The 20,821-nt window shown below is 37.0% G+C and overlaps 1 protein-coding gene across 6 annotated transcripts in view; it reads right to left on the reverse strand.

Annotated features, from left to right (window-relative positions):
• ARID4B (AT-rich interaction domain 4B) overlaps positions 1–20,821 on the reverse strand; it is a 127,509-nt gene that overhangs the window by 74,441 nt on the left and 32,247 nt on the right. For all 6 annotated transcript variants that reach the window (XM_072970990.1, XM_072970989.1, XM_072970992.1 and 3 more), the window contains exons 3-4: positions 3,841–3,951; positions 1,065–1,130 (exon numbers count right to left, since the gene is read on the reverse strand). In XM_072970990.1, coding sequence (XP_072827091.1) covers positions 1,065–1,130; positions 3,841–3,951 — 177 coding nt within the window. The remainder of the gene's footprint in view (positions 1–1,064; positions 1,131–3,840; positions 3,952–20,821) is intronic.

The following is a 20,821-nucleotide window of genomic DNA, read 5'->3' on the forward strand; positions in this document are numbered from 1 at the left end:
CGTGCTTTTGTCTTTTTGTCCCCACAAGTGACGTACATGTGCATGTAAGATGGCACCTACAAAACAGAAGGGCGGAAAATATTTTTACATGGAGAAATTTCAAAAACTTACAAATTTTAGGCCCCCACAGTACCTACTACATATGCAAGGTACTAATGCCCTGGGGATCCAATTAAGTTTTCAAATCAACCACAAACTGGCAGATACATACATCTATCTATTCTTTACAAAGTACAGCTTCATTAGGACAAGATACTTCATGCATCTGCAAATGCTTCTTCAGTTCTGTTAGCATTTCTTAAAATTCACTCAGCTAGGTCAACGTCCATTTCAGACACTCAAAAAGGCCAAAGAGAATATGAAAACAAATATATGTATGTACACGCATGACAGGGACACTGTGCTGTACACCAGAAACTGACACATGGTAACTGACTGTACTTCAATTAAAAAAAATGCATTTTAAAAATTAAAACAAAAAAAATAGCCAAAGAGCACACAGCAGCTACCCACACACTCCCTTTAGCCTGCTCCCTAGTGGGAAGTAAAGCAGCGTGAACGTCACTGGCCAACGAAGAGAAACGGATGCAAAGAAATAAAACTCTGTACGTATGTCCTTGTTCATCATGTACAGCTCCCTGACAACCCTGAAACAATTTCATATGCCAGCAGCTGCTTTAAAGAATTAAAATGTCTGAGATTTTTTATATTTTTTTTGTTTTCTCACTTTTCATATCATCATGGAACTTACGTCACTTGATCCCCAGTTCACCTCCTATTAATTCTGGAAATTCCATCATTTTAGTATGTGAAACATAGTGAGACCAAAACAGGTGAGTAAACAGACAGCAATCAGTGCTTCCTTGATGTTCATTTCATTTCTGAGCACAGTTAGGATATCAGGTTTTACTGAACACCATGTCTACTTTTTTCTATTAGTCTATTTAGAGAGAATTATGTATTTATCAATTCAATAACAAAGTAATCAATTAATTTTTAAAAGACCAAGCACAATTATTATTTCCCATTGAAGCATTAGAATTAATAGTGAATAAATGAATTACCTTTAGCGGGCCCTTTATGTGGTCATCCTGAACTTCCACTGTTGAAGAATCATGCCTAAATGTTACCTAGAGATTATAAAGTTTATTAGCCAACAAAAAAGAAAAAAAAATCAAGCAACACAAGCTCATCAAATGAATCCATTTTTATTACAAGTAATCCAAACAGCTGCCTAGTTTATACAAAATCTCAATCCCTAAGTAGATTAACTGAAAATTTTATTATTCAGACAGAAAAGTTCCCAGACTAACTAACTTACTTGATGTTTCACAGATCATATTTTATGCAATACTATTAGTTATTAGTTTAACTGTATAATTTCTTTTCCTAAAAAAACATGAGGGAAAAAGAGGTGGCAATCTTAGGCTGTTGTATGAGGTACTCCACCCTTTTGTGAAGGCCCAGCTCACAACAAGCAACAGCAACCCTCACTCAGAGAGCCTAGCATCAGGCTCAAGCATCAAATATATAATCTTCACAACACCCTTATTAGGTAGGTATAATTATTCCCATTATGTTGGTAAGAAACCTGAGGGACGGAAAGGTTAAGTGACTGGCCCAGGATCACAGAACTAGGACATGGTGGAGCTGAGACTGAAACTCAGGCCATCTAGATCCAGAACTCTGTATCACTACAGAAATCAGAGAATGGAATACCAGACATGGAGTAACAATAAAGGGGTAAGTTTAAATATTTAATTAGTTGGTTAAAAAACAAAACAGCTTCCTGTGTTCAGTACAGAAAAGGTTGTTTTCCCTGTACAAAGCAGGAGTTCTTACAGGGACTGAACCATTAACGTGGTCTTATTTGATGTGCATGGTCATTAACTTAGGTAACAGACTCACAAACCAGGTATGAAAGGACAGATCCTATACTCACAGCATCCCAGGCATTTCTGTTTCATACAACAGCACTGTAACACTTTATTTAAATTATGTGTTTAGATGTCTGCATCTTTCACTTAGACTTAAGCCACTTAAGGATGAAAACAAGATGTAAATCCTAGAGTTTCAACACCTGACATAGTGCTTAGCACATAGTCAATGCTCAATAAGGGAAAACTGATGGGGAAGAAGTGTATCAACACATTGCTGAAAAATTTATTAACTTTGAATCATAAACAAATTAAACTGGCACCGAAATATATTACGATTCTTGTTGAGAAAATCATTAGCTTTGAATTACAAGCAGATTTTTTCAGGGCAGCCACAAATACTAACAGCAAATTTCAGACAGTCAATATTTATAAGGCACAAGGTTCTGGTTGGCACTATCAGCAGAAGCAGTAGAAACTAACAGTTCTCGTCCTTTTACTGACACCAAGAAACAGCAGAGTTGCTACCTGCCATTTAGCTGGTTCACTCATTACCCAGAGCCCTCGAGCTGCGATTACCAGTCAGGGCCCGGAACTAACGCAGCACGGGGCCTGGCGCAGCGCTGCTCCGGCCCACGTGAAGCACCTTTCCTCACCCGCACGGAAGTGCTCACCTACAGGCCAAGCTCTGCTGAGGAAGGTCTCTACCGGAAGGGAGGGGTTTTGTCTAACTCACACGAAGATGTTACATGTGTGAGCAGTAGCTCTGTCTAAAAGAGTGAGAAAACTGATAAAAAAAAAAAAAGCTTTCTCTTCATCTCTAAGATAGTAACGGCAAAAAACAAGTGCTCAGAGAACAGCAGTGTGTGAAGTCACAACAGGAAATGCCACTGTAAGAGCACTGGAAGATGGTCAAACCACAAACGGCGCTCACAGGCACCAAGCACGTGCAAACTGACGGCAGGGTGGGGCACCGGGACCGACATCCTGCAGGCTTACAGTTCATTTAAAGGCCCGATCACAATGGCTCTGTGTAAGGGAGAATCACCCAGGCAGTTTTCTTCAACACATCCACGTGCAAGGAAGGAACCTAGGCGTACAACGCACAGAAAAGGCTCCAAAGAGTCTCTGACACTCTCCCCTGGAAGTATATCACCTCCAAGGCCTGTTTAACTTCTGGTGTTCAAACCAACGTTTTGCAGGCCATCTGCTAATCTGGAATATAAATCCCTTGGAAACAGAGATCAGGTTATTCTCATACCCCCATCCTCCTTCCCATCTAACAGAGTAACCTGCACAATTTGCCAATCAATAAATGATTAACAAAAGAATAAAGATCTACCTTGAAATCTCTCTCGTCTCATATTTTTCAACACTGAAAATTTACTAAAATGTAAAGAACTACATTTCTTTTTGTGCATTATCTGAGACAAAGCACAGATTTTTAGAAAGATTTTTCAGGAAAAGTAAAGGGTAAGGAATCCACAACTAGTTCCACGATCGTCAGTTATAAATCACATCCCAATCTCGTGGTTAAATCTGTAGGGGCGGGGGTGTCTTAGAACTGAGGTGCTATGGTCATTCCCATTCTGCCACTAATTTGCTATAATGACCCTGGAGAAATCACTAACCCTTTATGAACCTCATTTTTCTTACAATAAAATTAAGAAATTAAACCATATGACTTCTAAGTTCCTTTCCAGCTCTAAAAGGCTAACGATACAAACAGTAACAAGTCTGTGGTGAAACAGCATTGAAAATACCAGCTAGGATCATCTAATTTCATTCTAACTGCAATACTTTAAAATCACAAATAATGCTTTGTTTTCAGGTATTTTTACAATCATCACTCCTAGAAACGAAATTCATCTTGCAGGAAAAAAATTCTTAAATACACTCACCAAATAAAAGTTTAATTATCAAGTACTAAACATGTAATTTATAAAATCTACACATACTGTACCTTGACTTTGACAAGTCTTTTTGCTGTCTTGATCTTGGCTTCACAAAAGGCTCCTCTGTATTTCGCACTCACATCAGTGCCCACTGTCAAATAGGGAGGCTCATCAAGGGCCTAAAAATGCAAAGAAATATAATTAGATTTTAACTCTCCAATTCTTCTCCACAATCAGACCATAGATTGGAGGATCCAATCCTACTGTAGTTTTAAAAGTTGTAATAGATGGGTGTATTTGTTAACAATAACAATCCATCAAATACTTTAACTTAAAAATAAGTAAGTATGTATCCTAAAGCCTGTGTAAATGTACTAAAATGTACATCACACAAAACAAAGGCATCCTTTTTCTCTCTGTAAAATACATACGGTCCATGATGTGAATTAGCTCAAACACAAGTATATCATTCCATCCACCCCTCCATCTACCCATTCATTCAAATATTTTTGTCCTAAACGACCACTGAAAGAGAAGGCAGATCCTTAGAGCTCAGTCTGAGAAAGTTCCAATATTTAGGCTATCTCTTGCCAGCCACTCAAATTCAGAATGGCTCTGTTATATCCCTATCTAGGCAATTCTATGGCAGACGAGCATGCGAGTGGCTGAGGAGGGACTCATGTACTCAAACTACTGGTGAAAACTAGATGAAGAAACTCAATCTAAAAAGTCTCCAGTAAAAATGAGCCACAATGTCTCCAATGCTTTGGCATGGGTTCACTGTTTATTTCCCATCTATAATAAATATTAAGTTTCCTCACTTGTGATTTAATTCTTAACAGTCCTAATCTAGCTGCTCTTTTTATAATTAGGTGCTTTTCTTCACAGGATCTATATTTCTATGGAGGTCTATGTATATTAAACAACTTCATAGTCAAAGATTATGTAAGTAACTTTTCCCAAAGTGTTTTAAAAGAAATACTAACATCCCAAGATGCTCCACCAGAAGGAGTTGGAAGTTTGGGAAAATCAGTTTATTGAATGAATTCCCACTCTGCCTCATCATTTTCCCAATCTATTTGTCCAAAGAACCCTTTTTTTCTATTAACATCTAGTAACATCCTGCAGAAATTCCGTACACCATAGGCTGAAAAATGCTGCTATTCAGCAATAAATAATGAAAACATTCATTTCATTTCAATCTTAAAATACATTCCCCCTTAATAGTTCTGGCTAATACACACAGAAGAGAAAGACCCTCCCTCAAAAAAAGATACTCTAATGCTCTAACAAAAGCGACCGTAAGTCTATCAAATAACTTTAATAACCCTTTTAAAGGTGGGGAGGCACCACAAACCACAAGGACGCTGCGGCCACCAGCGTCAGGCCGGCCTCCTAGTGGCCCCTGGCCTCCCGTTCTATGTACTCCATGAAAAGCATTTAAAAAAAAACTCAAAACATATCAAGTATATACTTTTTTAAATCTACTTAGGAAAGTGCCTGTATTTCAATTTATTTATGCCATAACAGAGGTGTATCCTCATAGGATGATAATCATTTCTGCAATGCTACCTTTCAAACTTGTTGGTATCATTAACTACAATTTGATAGCTCTGTACTGTTCCTGCACACACTTCAAGTTCATAAATGCATTTCAACCTCATGCCTTAGCCCTCTTAAAATATCATTTTCCCTTGGTCAAAATTTTGATTAAATTTCAGACAAGCTAGTAGCTTTATTTTAGCAAGAATATGAAAGGGATTCACAATACTTCACTCATAAACTATGAAATTTTCAGTAAGACATCAATTCACTTTGTGGTTCAATTGATATTGTGTGTTATTGCTAGAAAAGCCCAAAGGGTATAGCACACTTCAGGGCCGCAAGGCTCATTACTCTCCACAACTTGCAAGCTCTCCCATGAACACTTCCTGCCTTATTAGCCACTAAAAATTTATTTTCATAGACAAATAGTACAGTTAAATAAAACTAATGAGGAACCCAAAATTGTGAAATGTAGAAGAGAATAAGAGATCATTTAAAAGTTGCATGTGACAAATATTTCAGAAGCAATATTTTAGATATTTTTATTACAGAGACTTTTGAACAAAGAATAGTTTTGTGTTCCTAAAGTCTCATCACTAGATGAATATAATAATGAATTCTGTATACATCTGTTTAACAAGCCTATGTCAAAGAATTGGCGTTACAAAGCTGGTCAGAATGAGACACGATCATCTGGAACTGAAACTATGCCCCAAAGTACGCGAATTTCTAGAGAGAAACAAACGAAACTCACAACCTACACGGTCAGGCTTGTATGTGTAATTCTGGTGGACCACGACGATCACTCTGTCACTAGCACAACGTGGGACCAAAAGCACAGGCTTTCAGAGCAGAATGACAGGGTCCTCATCCCAGCCCTCCTCCGTGTGCTAACCAGTGAGCCATTGGAGGCTGCTGAACCTTCAGTTTCCACATCAGGAAAATAGGGTCACCGTTAGAAAGTACTCCGTCATGAAGCCCAGAGTGTGCAGCCATTCAGTTACTATTAATATGATGAAACACTCAGTGTGGGCAAACAAGACATTGTAATAGCCAATGCAAATTCAGATTTGACACGCTTCCTTTTTTTCTTTTTAAAATGGGAGAGGCAAAATCTCACTGTATTTTGGGAGGGGGGAGGGGGGATTAGGGTTTTGTTTTGTTTTGTTTAAGAGGAGATACTAGGAATTGAACCCAGGACCTCGTGCATGCTAAGCATGAGCTCTATCACTTGAGCTATACCCTCCCCTAAAAACTTCATTTTAAATGACTGCTCATCCTAAGTACATACAAGATGAAAATAAACCATTTTTCTCACTTTTATCAAAGATATCTATATTGTTATATATACACACATATTAAAAATAAGAAGAGCTGTTAAAGAGGGATTAACTGATGAGAAAGGCACTGGAATAGAGTACGTACATGAAAATATTTTGTTCAAAGTAAATCTTCCTGATTTTCTTTAAAAGTTCCTTTTTTTTGTTGTTTTTTGTTTGTTTTACAATTGGCATGTATTCTTTGCTTTTTAAAATGTATACTAAGGAACATTTCAAACATATAAAAAAGATGACAGAATATATAATAAATGCTTCATATACTCATAACCTGGCTCCCACAATTATCACCTCAGATAATTTTGTCTCATCTATACCCCTACCCACTCCTCCCAAACTCGGATTATTTTCAAGGAAACCCTAGATATTATATTACTTCACCAAAACAACAAAAAGTACTTTTATCGATTGTGACTGGGATTATGGGCTATTCTGAATTTTCTTATTAACATTTTTCTACATTCTTCCATGCATATGGAATGATTTTATTAATAAGAGTCAGTGTAACACAGTAATTAAGAGCACAGGCTCTTGAATTAGATGCTTAGGTTCAAATCTAACACTTAGTAGCCAAAAGACCTTGCTTGCCTCTGGATGTCACAAATAGTGACTATCTCACAGGGATGAGAATGAAATGTTACATGTAAAATGCTTAGAACAGGATCCAGCATACAATACCAAATAAAGGCTATTATTATTACTTAATTATCTGGGGTAAGGTTGTGAGTTTAAAACGTTTGTGATCTTATACAAAAGAGACTCCATATAACTAGAACAGTTGAAAGTATAATTATATGTATGGGGGGTAGTGTTTAAAATATCCCTCTTACCAGAAAAAAAGTAATCGTGTTGAATTCTAGCAGCGAGAAAGGTTAACCGTCCGTGGGGGCTCTCCATCAAGTCCACCACAGCCATTTCGCGTCGCATAAAGACAACCAGACAACACACCTGTTCTGAGGCTACTGTGCTCTGACCCAACACAGAGGTTCACCCAAAGAACTGTGTCAGCAGGTTAACCAAGATTCCTTCCTGGTCAACACCAGCCCTGTTAGTTGTATATCACCAGAAAAAAACTCTTACTTTCTCTTTTTGTTTTGCTTCTCTGATTACAGTCAAAAATATAGACCATCTCAGAGGCTAAAACAAAATGCTTTTAAATAGCACCTCCATGCCAAAAGGGAAACTGAAACTACTAAATTATCATTCCTTTGTTTAGCAAACAGAACAGTATTCCAGTTGTCAAGGCAACAGCCACCTCACAGTTATCCCGGCACTGCTTAGACAATTATTTTTCTAGTCAATCTACCAAATGCCTGAACTGGCACCTGAAAACCACTGAATTCCATGGGAACACTAAAAAGCAGAAGCAATTTTTAAATTAGCTATTGGTGGATAATAACCCTTCAAGAAGCCAAAATGCCGTAGAAATATGTGGCATAAGCACCCAATCGAATCAACAGTAATATCTAATGTGACTTGGGCTACACCAAGTATGTAAAATAAGTTTTAGAAAGACTGTAGTTGAATCAATTCTCCAAATGGCTAATGTCGACACCGCCTAGGAAATATTCAGTTATTCAAAATCTATTTTTAAAAAAGCAAAACATGCTAGATGACATTTTATCGAGGTAGGTTTTTAGAAAGAGTAAGCATTCGAACTGGTTACTAATAAGGCAGTGCCAATGCAGCCAGGAGAACCAGAAAACAAGAGTATCAAATTTGATGCTAAAACCCTCAATAAATAAATGTATTTAAACACACGGTGTGACAATAAATCTAAGAAAACAATTTTTTTCTACATAACAATCTCAAAGAGGCATTAAAACAATAATGAAAATAATTCTAACGAATGAATGAAAAACACTCACACCCATATATCAAAGGGTATATATATCATTTTAAAACTAAGCTTAAAATTAAAATGCATGAGTTCTTGAGACATACTAAAGAATGAGTAGATTGAGGAAATAAAACTGTGTAATCTAACTTTAAAATCTTCTCTGGAGCCATTTCCTCTCCTCTTCATGTGGCTCTAAGGACACAGGGTAGTGAGGGGTCAGAACTGGGGACAGGAGGTAAGAGACACATGATGGGTATACAAGGCTGTGAGGGGACCAGGTGGAAGCACAGCGAGCCCTGTGGCTGAGCCCGGGGTGAAGCTAAGAAAGGGTGGAGGAAATGAGGTACACAGCTGGAAGAGACGTTACAGCAACTAAATAAGTAAACTGAACGATCAGATAAATCAATATCCTAAGGATAGCTGGGGTCATGCTTCTCACTGACAAATTTAAAAGGAAGGAAGGAGAAAGGTTAAAATGAAGTTTAGGGTACTGGACTCGAATTAGAAACATAAATTCATGGTTGTATTACATGCACACATACAAACACAGCAAAATGAACAAGTAGTTACAGGTGCATGTGTACAGGCATATGTACTTGTATGTGCATACATATACATCATATAGTTTTGTAACTATGTCCACCAAGAAGGCCTAAGAACAACTGACAGCCCAGTGACAAAAAGTGCACCAATGGCCTATATATTTTTATTTCTAAAACTCATACAGAGATCCTTAGAGAAATGGCTAATTTCAAAGTTGAGCAGGGAAAGTACAAGAAGAATCTAAAACATCTTGTACCAGAAAGTAAGGAAGTGCTCAGTGAATGATGGGGACATTTCAAAGGGACACAGGAGCCACACTGAAGGGGCTCCTACCAGCCAAATGGGGGAAAGTTCGTGTATCATAATCAGTATTGGCTGTCCTGTTATCCCATTAGGCATATATGTATATGTCAACGCTGAATAACTTAAGATGTGTGCACTCCACGGTAAGCAAATTATACTTCAGCTCTAAAAATTAATGATAATAACAAATTACAATCTATACAATAAAAATGGCATCCATGAGTCCGTATTGACAAATGAATGAAAGAATGATGAATAAATAAATAAATGCAGAAAATGGAAATGCAGAAAGAGGAAATCTCCCCCTTACAGTAAAATGTCAACAGATGCAGCAGGAGTGATAGAAACAGAGTCATCTTTCGGCAACCATCATAAAGGTGACTGATTTCACAGAGTTATCAATAGATGCTAAATGGATGACTAAAGGTTGAAGAACAGGACACTGGCATATTCCTGGAACACTACTCAGTTATCAGAGGTGGAATGATGTGATGTACGGAGGACAAAAGAGCATCCTTTCTGCAGTACACCTGCCAATGGAGACTTTAACAAAGAGAAAAATTGGGGAGATTTATAGAATGTAAGATGCGCATTCCTTAAGACTCTAAAGGATCTGAAAAATACGGAAAACTGGGAAAGAGTTTCAGATTGAAGCAGTCTGAAGAGACATCAGAATCAAATGCAACTTGTATTCCTAGATTAAACATGGACCAGAAAAAAAAGGAGACACATTATTAGGAGAGTTGGTAAAATTTGCAAGGGGTCTGAGAATAATGCCGACTTCCTAGATGCAGGACAGGTAGAAGAGTGCCCTTTTTGTTGGGAATTACACTCTAGAGTATTTAGGGTGACAGGACATCACGTCTGCAGCTTGCTCTCAAAAAGTGCGAAGATAATGAGAACAGGCCCATCTACATGTACACACATATATATATGATATGAATTATTTGTACTGTAAATTTGAAAGTATATGAAAATAAATTTAAAGTAGTACATACTTATGGGGCATTTGCATATCTTTTTTTATGAATTATTCATGTATGTTCATTACCTAACGAGATTGTAAAAGTTCTTGCATATTAAAAAAAAATCACAAGGTCCTATTGTACAGCACATGGAATTATATTTAATATCTTTTAATAGCCTATAACGGGAAAAAATCTGAAAAAGAATATATATGTATATATATACAACACATATGCATATTGTACCTAAATCACTTGCTGTACACCTGAAAAAAACACAACATTGTAAATCAGCTATACTTCAATAAAAATTAAAAAAAAAATCAACCCTTCCCTCCAAACATAAAAATCTTCTCTAGATGCTACCAATATTTCCTAATAGTCTTTCTAAAATTTAAATTACTTTAAGGTAATAGAATCACAAATTATTCATAAGTAAATTTTTGACCCACATCTATTAACCAGAGAGATACCTACATATTGACAGATACTAACAGAAGGGTGTCTGCATATTCCTGGACATTTAAATAACTCAGAAGAGACATTCTAACTAGAATGTTCATCATCAACAAAGAAGTTAAAAGGACATTTATTAAGTGCCTGCTGTATTTAAGACATTATTCCATGCACCAAAGCTGCAAAGGCATTTTCCTCATGTAACAAAAAGGTAGCCAATTCATTCTGCCCTCAGAAGAGGTTAACCTTATTTGTTATCTTGTTAGTGAGGTCCAAACCTTATTCAAATGAATCTGCTTTAATGTAACATCACTGGCAGAACATACTATGCTCATTTATAGTATTTAAACTTTAATAATCTGGAAATTAGAGGAGCCCTAGTGTACAGCCAGTTCAAAAATCAGAATTACAAAGGAAAACCATGAACTGGCATTGTTACGGTTTATCTCTATCTCAGCATGTTAGTGATATCCACAGGCATGAATCAGGAGCAATGATAAGCAGGACATTTTGAAATGTCACAAGCTGAGTCCTTAGCATACATCTAGAAAACATTTTCTATGAGTTTGCTTACTTATCAAGATCAATAATGATCCTTAAAACTCCCCATCAACTAGGTTTTTTAGGTGACTTAAAAATCTATTACACTTTTCTTCTACGACTAATAAAAATAATAACAGAAAACTTAGGGAAAAAATCAGATTAGCAAAAGCATCATTCTTCTGAGAGAGGACTATTAGCATACCATTCCAGACACTTTCCCCTGGCAAAATACTACCAGACAGATGCAGGTAGTTTGATCAACCACTCTTACTTCGTTGTAAATTTTTATTTTTTGCTTAATAAAGCCTGAGTATTCCTCCGTATCTTAAATGTCATTGTATACAGCGATCACTAACCGCTATATAGTTTGACTTGTGCTGCACCAACCTTTACGCACTTACTTCTTCATGACTGCAGTAAGAGCAACGCAGGTAGGAAGGAGTGAGAGAAGAGGGGTGGCTGGGACAGAGAATGACGAGGAGATGAGAATAAAGACAGGTGGGTGGTAGGGAGCAGAAGCAGAGAGAACAATGAAGAAGCAAATCCCGTGGGCTTGGGTTTGGGCCCTGGTCATCAGCTTTCTGGATGCAAGCCACCTCCTATTTGTCATACAGTTTCAGAGTGGCTGCTGTCTACATGAACTTCCCAACGTACAGTTTAAGACCCTAGCAAATTTGAAAATTCTCTGGCTTTGGAACCAGAGAAATTGCAATTAATTTACTTAACAACTTTCTGTCTTGAAGTATGTCACCCCACCACTTCGGTCTTGGTTTCCTTTCTGTAGATGGATCTTGTAGGGTGCTTGCAAGTTTTCAATTAAATTAAGTAGTCTCTTTAGAAGACTGACAGGTCCTGGGTAAATACTCAGCAAATATTAGATTAAATCATATGAAATTGCTATTTTTTAATAAATCAGAAAAAGGCCAAATATTGGCAATTTTATATGGTTCAACCTAATACTGATTTCTGATTTTCTCCATTTCTTTTAAGCAGCTGGGAAGCCAGAGACCAACACCCAAGACACGTCTAATAGTCCTGTTCCATGATCTACTCAGCCCCTGCTCCTGCTTTACTGCCCATGAGCAAGACCCAGCTTTGCACTACTGATCTCTCTGGGGCTCCACCCGTATTTCTCCCTGTTGCCGCCAGATCACTGGGCCACAAACTGAGCTCTGGGTCCTGGCCAACAACACTGGCCCCATTATACCACTAGAGGAGCCATGGCTAGTTTCTCCTACCTGCCGGCTGTCTGCCCACCAACCAAGCTTTTATCCTGTTTTATATTCTCAAGAACATGACCTTGAAAGAAGCCTTTGAAAGGAAACAGAAATCTTTGGCCGAATCTAGTGGCCAAAAGAAATTGACCCACATGGTATGTAATAAATATTTCAAGTCACAGAATTCACTTTAATTTCAGAGGGCTAATATATTAACCTCTTTTGTAACCAATGCCACAATACTCATGGCTATTCTATAGACTGGCTTTGCTTGTCCTAAATGGATATAAACATTCTGTAAAGGTGAGTGTTTTACACTATATTTTAATGATTTGTATCTGTTTTCTCTTGTAGACTGAGCAACTTTAAGGCAGAAAGAACATCTTATGTATCTTTAGATGTCCTGTTCCTAGAATTACACTTACATATAGGAGGAATTTACAAACCATTTATTGAACCAAAGTTACATACATATTAGTTAATCCCTGCTAAATGAGATTTCTCTTAAGGTAAAAATTATTTATATTTCAAAAACATCTTATACTGGGAGGTATTTTATATATTGAGAGATCAAAAGCATAAACTCTGGTATCAAAAGTATCTGAGTCCAAACTCCAGGGCTGTAGCTTACTAGCTATATGAACTTTAGGACATGTTACTTAATTTCTCTGAGCCTAACTTCACATATGTGAAGTGTGGTTATAATAGCAATGTGAATGTATAATATGTATTTATATATGTTGTTTATGTAATATGGATAAAATATATAATAAAGTTGTGACCTGTTACATACAAAATTACATCATATGCTAATAAATTTAAAACGCTATTTATAACTTATCAGATGACCAAATTCTTACAATTAAAAAAGTCCACACAGTTTTATGAAGAAAATGCTGCTAATGTGACAAGAATCAATTACCAGATTATTTCTCTTAACAAAGAGATACGTTCTGGCAATACGCTTTGCCAACAAGAAGCTGATTATACCGACAGCCATCCACCTGATCCAAACTGTGCCAAACAGGCTCCCTGTCCCAGGGATTTAAAGCTAAAATGCTTATCACTTTGTCAGCAGAGCAAGGTGATACAGCCTGTGCTAGCCATTTTCTGACACATGTAGGGAGAAGCAGAGAAAATTGGTCTGCAAAGAGGAAGAGAAATAAAGAAAAACAAAAGAATAAACAGATGTGTAGAGAAAAAAAGGAACACATACGAGACTGTGTGTCCTCTGCGTGACTGAGAGAACAGCCAGCCTCAGTTCCTGCTAGCTGCCCAACTCTGAAGTTCAATTTCTCCTCAAATTTGACCAGGCTTTCTGCTCTCGGGTACTCGGTACCTATCATATAAATTCTCTTTTCTGCTTTTGATAATCTGAAATGGTTTCTATTATCAATAACCAAAATGGTCTTGATTAAAACCCATCAGAAACTTATCAAAGGTGGGGGACGATACAGCTCAGTGGTAGAGTGCATGCTTCCATGCACGAGGTCATGGATTCAATCCTCACTATCTTCATTAAATAATACATAAATAAACCTAATTAGTCCCCTCAAAAAAAAAAAAAACCAAGAAGCTTATCAAAGGAGACAAGATGTAATCACCATCCTATAAATATTTATTGAGCATGAATAATGTCCTGGGCTATTTAGGACTTAGATCCTATTTTTACAAATATTAAGCCAATTCCAGGTTAAAATTTTAAGCTAAATTTTCCCCATATACAAAATCCTAGCAGAGCAGTAAGGAACAATGAAATATGGACATACAAAGCAAAAACTACAGGTTTTTAAAAGGTCATCAGGTCACCACTATAGCAGTAGTAGCATTAGAAAACAATAGTAAAATACCACGTCTGGCTCCCAATTTTCAAAAATCAGCCTTTACTACATAGGTCTGGCCCTATAATATCAAATTACTAAAAATATATTTATACTTAAAAAAAAAAGAATCTCTATTTTCAACAGGCTCTTCTACTTTTCCCTTCAGATTTTTCAAAACTTAGAAATATCTTACCAAATCAGAAGAAAAAACAGAGCATTAACCAAGAATAAAGCAGGAAGAGTAACTGTTCAATAAAATGCTAGCTAAGCTGAATAAGTGAGCAAGCGAATCCATCAGTCAAACCAAGTCAAAACTGGACTGTCAGTAGGCAGTTCCTGGCTAGGTGCCCAGAACACTCAAAAACCAAAATATTTTTCCTGTCTTCAAAATTCATGGTTCAGTCAGAGAAAATAAGCAAAAGAACACATCAAATGTTTAAAGATAAGAGAATTTTCCCTCTATGAGTTCAAATTAATCTATTTATTCATTTACTAATTTTTTTATAGTCCACATATAAGTGATAGCATGCAGCATTTGTCTTTTTCTGTCTGATTTGTTTCTTTTAGCATAATGCCCTCCGGGTTCAGCCATGTTGTCAGAACGAACTTTTTAAAAACTAAGTCTTCAAGGTCTGTGACACTGTGAAGACTAGTTGGCCACATTTAACATCATATGTTCCAGCTATAATTTGGATTGGGGGTGGGAAGTTGTCAAAGCCTTTAAATTAGAATCTCAGAAACCTCAAAAGTAATTTGATATACAATTTTGAAAGATTGCACTAAAAGTAAGATTTTAATCTTATATGAAAAAATTAACTACTAGTCTATTAATTAACTATTCTTTTCTCACTGAACTGAATACTTGATGAATAATTAACCTAAATACTGGTTAACCAGAGTATATATATTTCATTATAATACAAAGTTAGCTACTTGGAATTGCTCTAGGAAAACAGTAATTTCAAAGAACGAAATCACAATAATACATTGTGCTTGCCTCCTATGGAGTCTCAATTTGTATTGAAACTATCACTAGAACTGGAAAGACCTTTCTGATACATCTCACCAAAAGAATCCTCTTTTTATATTATAGGTTATTAGTCTACAACACAAGATAAACAGTGACATTAAAAGCAACAATATATGAGGCTTTTTTAAAGCCTTATTTTTGAGTGTGCATATTTTAGGGAGTTTTGTGAGTGGGTGTGTTTTGTTTTGGTTTTAGTTCATTTGTTTTTCTCCTGATCATCATCCCAGCAACTTTCAAGTTTTTATTGGTGGCACCAAATGGCTTTACTTGGTTGGCCTCACACTAAATGGAGATTCTGTTTTGCAGAAGGTATTTATTCACCTAGGACCAAGAGAAATAATTTCAGAACAGGTGTACAGAAATACACTTAGGGCAAAATTCTATCTCCTGACTCTCCACATGCACCCAATCTTACTGCTAGATCATACTGGTAGTCTTCTGAGTCACCAGAAATTACTGTTACACTAGAGCTGATAAACAACAGTTCCTCCTGCACTTTAAGAACTGAGTATTTCCCCTTTCCCCACCGCACAGTCAGTTAAGTAAATGAACACAAGGTATCGTTAGTGAACCCAGGGAGGAGGGTCACACTCTATGCAGGGTTGTATGACAGCCCCTCCAGGGTACTCGATTTTTGCCTTCTTTCAGTGGGTTCTGAGAACTAAACAGACTCAATCTCAAGGCATTCTAACACGATAGCTTACATTAGATTGTTCATTATTAGACGTGGACTTTAAAAAAATTATACCAAAGAGTTACTAGGTTGCTTACCAACATAGGGATCCTAGGTGGATCAGAACACTCTCAGAATTTCATTATGAAACCTGCCTTCCAGCCTACTATGATGACTATGGCCCCCTTGCCACCAGCTAAACTCTGCTACCTTAGGATTCTCTGACTCCACTAAAGTCATGAAAAATATTTCAGCGGCACTCCCTTCCTTAAGCATTCCCAGCTGGGAAGAAAAGCCAATAAACCCCTTAAGTTCTAGCATTCCCTTGCTAACCCATGTTCCCCCAGAAAATAATGAAGAGAGAATATACCAGTCTGTAATTACCCAAGAGACATGATTAAATTCTAAGTGATATGGGGAAGATTCACTGAGCACACAAAAATAAAGAATTTCATTTATATTAAAAATAGGTAAGTAAGCTTTTCTAATAAATATTTCTAATGTTCATCTTCATGAGCCATGTGTCCTACGAACATTCTGCGAGAAAAGCAGCAGGTGCACAACACACGGGAGTAGACGAAGGTGCCGTCAACTGTTCGCTCACTTTCAGTGCCCTGTGGTAGTCACGCCCTTCTATGTAAATTCTGATCATTCTTGCATATATAAGACTGTGGATTACACTATAAACTAGAAAAGAAGTTTTTAAAATGTGTCCTGAGGACCAATAGTACCAATATCACCTGGGAACTTGTTACAAATGCAAATTCTCAGGCCCTACTCCAGGCATCCTGTATCAGAAACTTGGGGGAGGGAATCAGCAATTTGTGTTTTAGAAAGCCTTCCAGAGAGCTCTGATGCACCCCAGAGTTTGAAAATCAATGCCCTAGAGGTTATTTCTCTAGGTCCTCACTGGAACTTGTAATAGATAAATGCAACAACTGTTTGGTTTCCAGACCAATATAATATGAGTACCATGGAAGGAATGGCGAAAGTGAAAGCCATCTGGGGGAGTTTGGCTACCATTTACCAACCTGAGAGATGATGGGAAGGTGATAATGAAAAAATATTTAATATACACACAGAATGAAATAAGACAATGAAAGCAGGCTCATTTAAAATAAAATAATACAGAAAAATGGTTTAAGAAGATTATAGCAAAGAAATAAAAAACTGAAATAAAAATATCAACGCAAAAAGTAAAACTAAAAAAAGTGAAAGGCAAAACTTCTCTACAGAAAAGAGTTACCGCAGCAGGCCTGACTGCTATTTTTGGCCTGCTTGCAAGGTTGGCCCTTGGATCACAACTGGGAATTTACGGGGATTTCAGGAGAGTTTCCACAATTAATAGACAAGAGCAGCTCACTGCGCCTACACTGTATGCACATGTGACACACTTTATGCTCAACACCCGCTTTCACTCTCAGAGTTGGGATCTGGGGTGTGCGTCAGGTACGGGGTCTCTCTGTGACTGGCTCCCCCTTAAAAGCCCTGGATGCTGTACCACTAATGAGCTTTCCTGTTGGCAACAGTTCTTCTATGTTGTCACAATTCATTGCTAGAGGACTTAAGTGTGCCTATGTGACTACTGAGAGAAGACTCTGGAAGCTTGCACCTGGTTTCCCCAAGACTTCACCCCAAACATCTTTTCCTTTCGCTGATTATACTTGGTGTTATTTTGTTGTAACAAACCACAGCCCAAGTACAACCACACACCGAGTCCTGTGAGTCCTCTCAGCCAAGTGGACTTGAGAACTCCCAACACACTCTGACTTCAGTTATGAGTTCTCTGACAGTCACATGGCAGGGCTAAAAACACTGACCATCACCAAATCTGACAGGCCTCTATTTTTCTTACTTGACCCATTAATACAAGATTTTAATATTACTTTATTTCCGTTTTCTTATTCTTTTTACCATATCCACTAAGTGTGACTTGAATTACATGCTCAGCCCTTGGCCAGTGAAGGGCAGGGCACCTACGCTGACAGTCCATCAGGGAACTTGGTATGCTGCCACCAAATGAGGGCAGAATACACACCAGGCAGGCCCAAATAGGAGACGACCGCTAAAACCAGGCTCTTCAGCAAACACAAAATTTACTTCAGGCATGTTGGGGAAGCACTTCAAAGAAGACAGTCATGATCTTCCACTTGAAACTAAGTTTATGGAGTCCTGAGTGACACCTAATTGTTAGTTAATATGTTAAGACATAAAAACAGAAAAAAACAAAGTGGTTTCATATGTAAAACCAAAATAAAAAGTCACAGGCTCTGGAGATAGGAGGGACGACTTGCCATCAGGCTGCTTCTCACCAGGGCAACCCTAAACAGCACACGTCTCGGTGAGCAGAATCTACTATGTAGCTTAGTGGTCGGCAACTCTGAGGAGGACGGGTAATATCTCATAAAAAGCTATTTTTTATACCATTTAAAAGACCAAGGAGAAATGCTAGAAATATTAGAGACATACAAATGAAGAGAAAGTAATAGATTACAAATCATGTTAGATATCAATAATGTAATAATTTTCAGGCACAAAAATGGCCCTTAAGACTTTCCTACTTGAGGTGAAATATCAGCCCAGGGATATACACCACGATTCAGGAGAAGAGGGATCTAATGTGAAACAAAGACAAACACTGAAATACTAGAATTAAGTGGCGTATTTGGAGGAGTCAAAGTCATCAAAAGCACAACCACTATGTAAAGCATAATGGTGCCTAACAATGGTCTGCCCTTAACACTGTGATACACTATCAAAACTGTCCACAGCCAGGACTTTGCTTACTTACATCCTCAACAGATGAGGGTTTTATACCGCCCAGGTAAACCCAAGATCTGACTTTAGCGCTGCACTGATGTGGTCCTTCACTGCTGCCTCTAACTCACAGAAAGCAATACTATGCTCTAGATTACTTCAGAGAATACAAGCAGGTGAAGGCAACCTGCACACTGGGTATCCCCTGGGATGTAAATGTAGTCAGTGAAAAAATGAGTTCCGTGGGTCAGATTTTGGAAGCACAAGTAGATAAACCAAGGTGGTGTGAACAACAGATGAAGACTACTATATATACACGCAGAGTTATCCCGAAAGCAATAAGAACGTTTTTCTGTAGGTCTCTGAAGACCCTGCAATTAAAGACAGAATTTTTAGAGATTATGTACATAATGGCAATAAAGCTTGTGCTTTCTGACCCAAAAAAGTTCAAGAATTTCTATTCCAGCATGGCTTTTCATAAAGGTTACCTAATTAAAATGGGAGAAAGGGGGAGAACAAGAAAACTTTGAAGCAAGTTAATCAGACTTAACCAGATATGAAAATATTTACTACCACAGACATTATTTAATATTATAACAAAATAATACATTTGATATCACATCTTTCAAAGCACATTCATTTCTATCAAAAAACCCCAAAAAACCAAAGCCCCTGGAGGTAAATAGGAAAAGTACTATTACCTATTGGTATAAAAGAACAAACAGAGGCAGACTTTAAGTGGTTATGAGGGCACAACTGCTTAGAGGCAGGAAGAGATTAAACCCAGATTTTTGTTCAGTGTTCCTCCATGTTGCCTATCAGGTAGCAGCAGCCCATCATCATTTAAAAATCTATCCATAACTAATACATAAGTTAAACTTACCTACCCACTTAGGAGTCACTGTGTAAAATTGTTAAAAAGAAAAATTATATATAAAATACATATACAGGTAAAGACTTGAGAGAATATACTAAATATTAATAGCAGTTATCTCTGCAATGTATGAATTATGGGTATTTTTCCTGTCTGCTTTTCTAGATTTTCCATTATTTCCTATAATGAGTTTTTTATAATAACCAGAAACCAAATAAAATGTTGGTTTTTAATATAAAGTTATTCATATTAAATATTTGTATTTAATATTACTTAAAGGCTGTCAATTATGCAATCTCTTGCCAAGAAAAGGTAACTTCAACTCTCTCTAAAGGAAATGAAATCCATCCTCTATTTTAAATAAATCTCCATTAATTCTATAAAGGCCTAACATTGCCTGCTTTCCAAGTATCCTGCAAAATCATCTTAAGATGCAATGAGATAAACTGATCAGATAGAGAAATATATTTATTTCACCAGCTTTCATCTGTTTATACTCAAGTGACAAGTATATCTTTAAAAATATGACTATGGCCTATTATTTCAACAAAATATTAAATGATTCAATTCTAAATGATATACATTTTCACCTCAACTTGGTTTTTATTTTAACTCTGCCAATATTTCCCTATTTCCTGCATAACTGGGCCTACTGCCATTTCCACAGTTATCAGAAGGAATTGTGCTTCTTCCACAAAGATTAAAATACTATACTTGGTTAACCAGAGAATACAACATATCATCCTTCCACTGTACTTCCCCTATCTTATACCTCATATTTAAGTAGGCACTAAGGTTTATCAAGAATACAGTCACCATCATGAAGAAAAGAGTTAAATTAAGTTTAAAACAATCTTTCAGACAACATAAAATATCAAGACATTTTGTTGAGAATTCCATTCAAAAATTTTAAGGCTTGATGTTAGAAAAAGGTAAAAACTGTAGTCAGTATCTACAAGTGACCTACTTTTCCCAAAGGTTTCCAAAAACCTAAGTTTTATACATCCTTAAGTAATATAATTATTCAAATATTACCAAAAATGCAAACCTTCTATTAACTATAACCAACATGAAATCCTAAAGTAACATCTATGACACCAACCAAAATTATTTCCACAGTCTCAATGAGGTAGTATAAAAGAA

The sequence above is a fragment of the Vicugna pacos genome, chromosome 11, assembly GCF_048564905.1.
Source record: "Vicugna pacos chromosome 11, VicPac4, whole genome shotgun sequence".
In the NCBI taxonomy this organism is placed as follows: Eukaryota; Metazoa; Chordata; class Mammalia; order Artiodactyla; family Camelidae; genus Vicugna; species Vicugna pacos.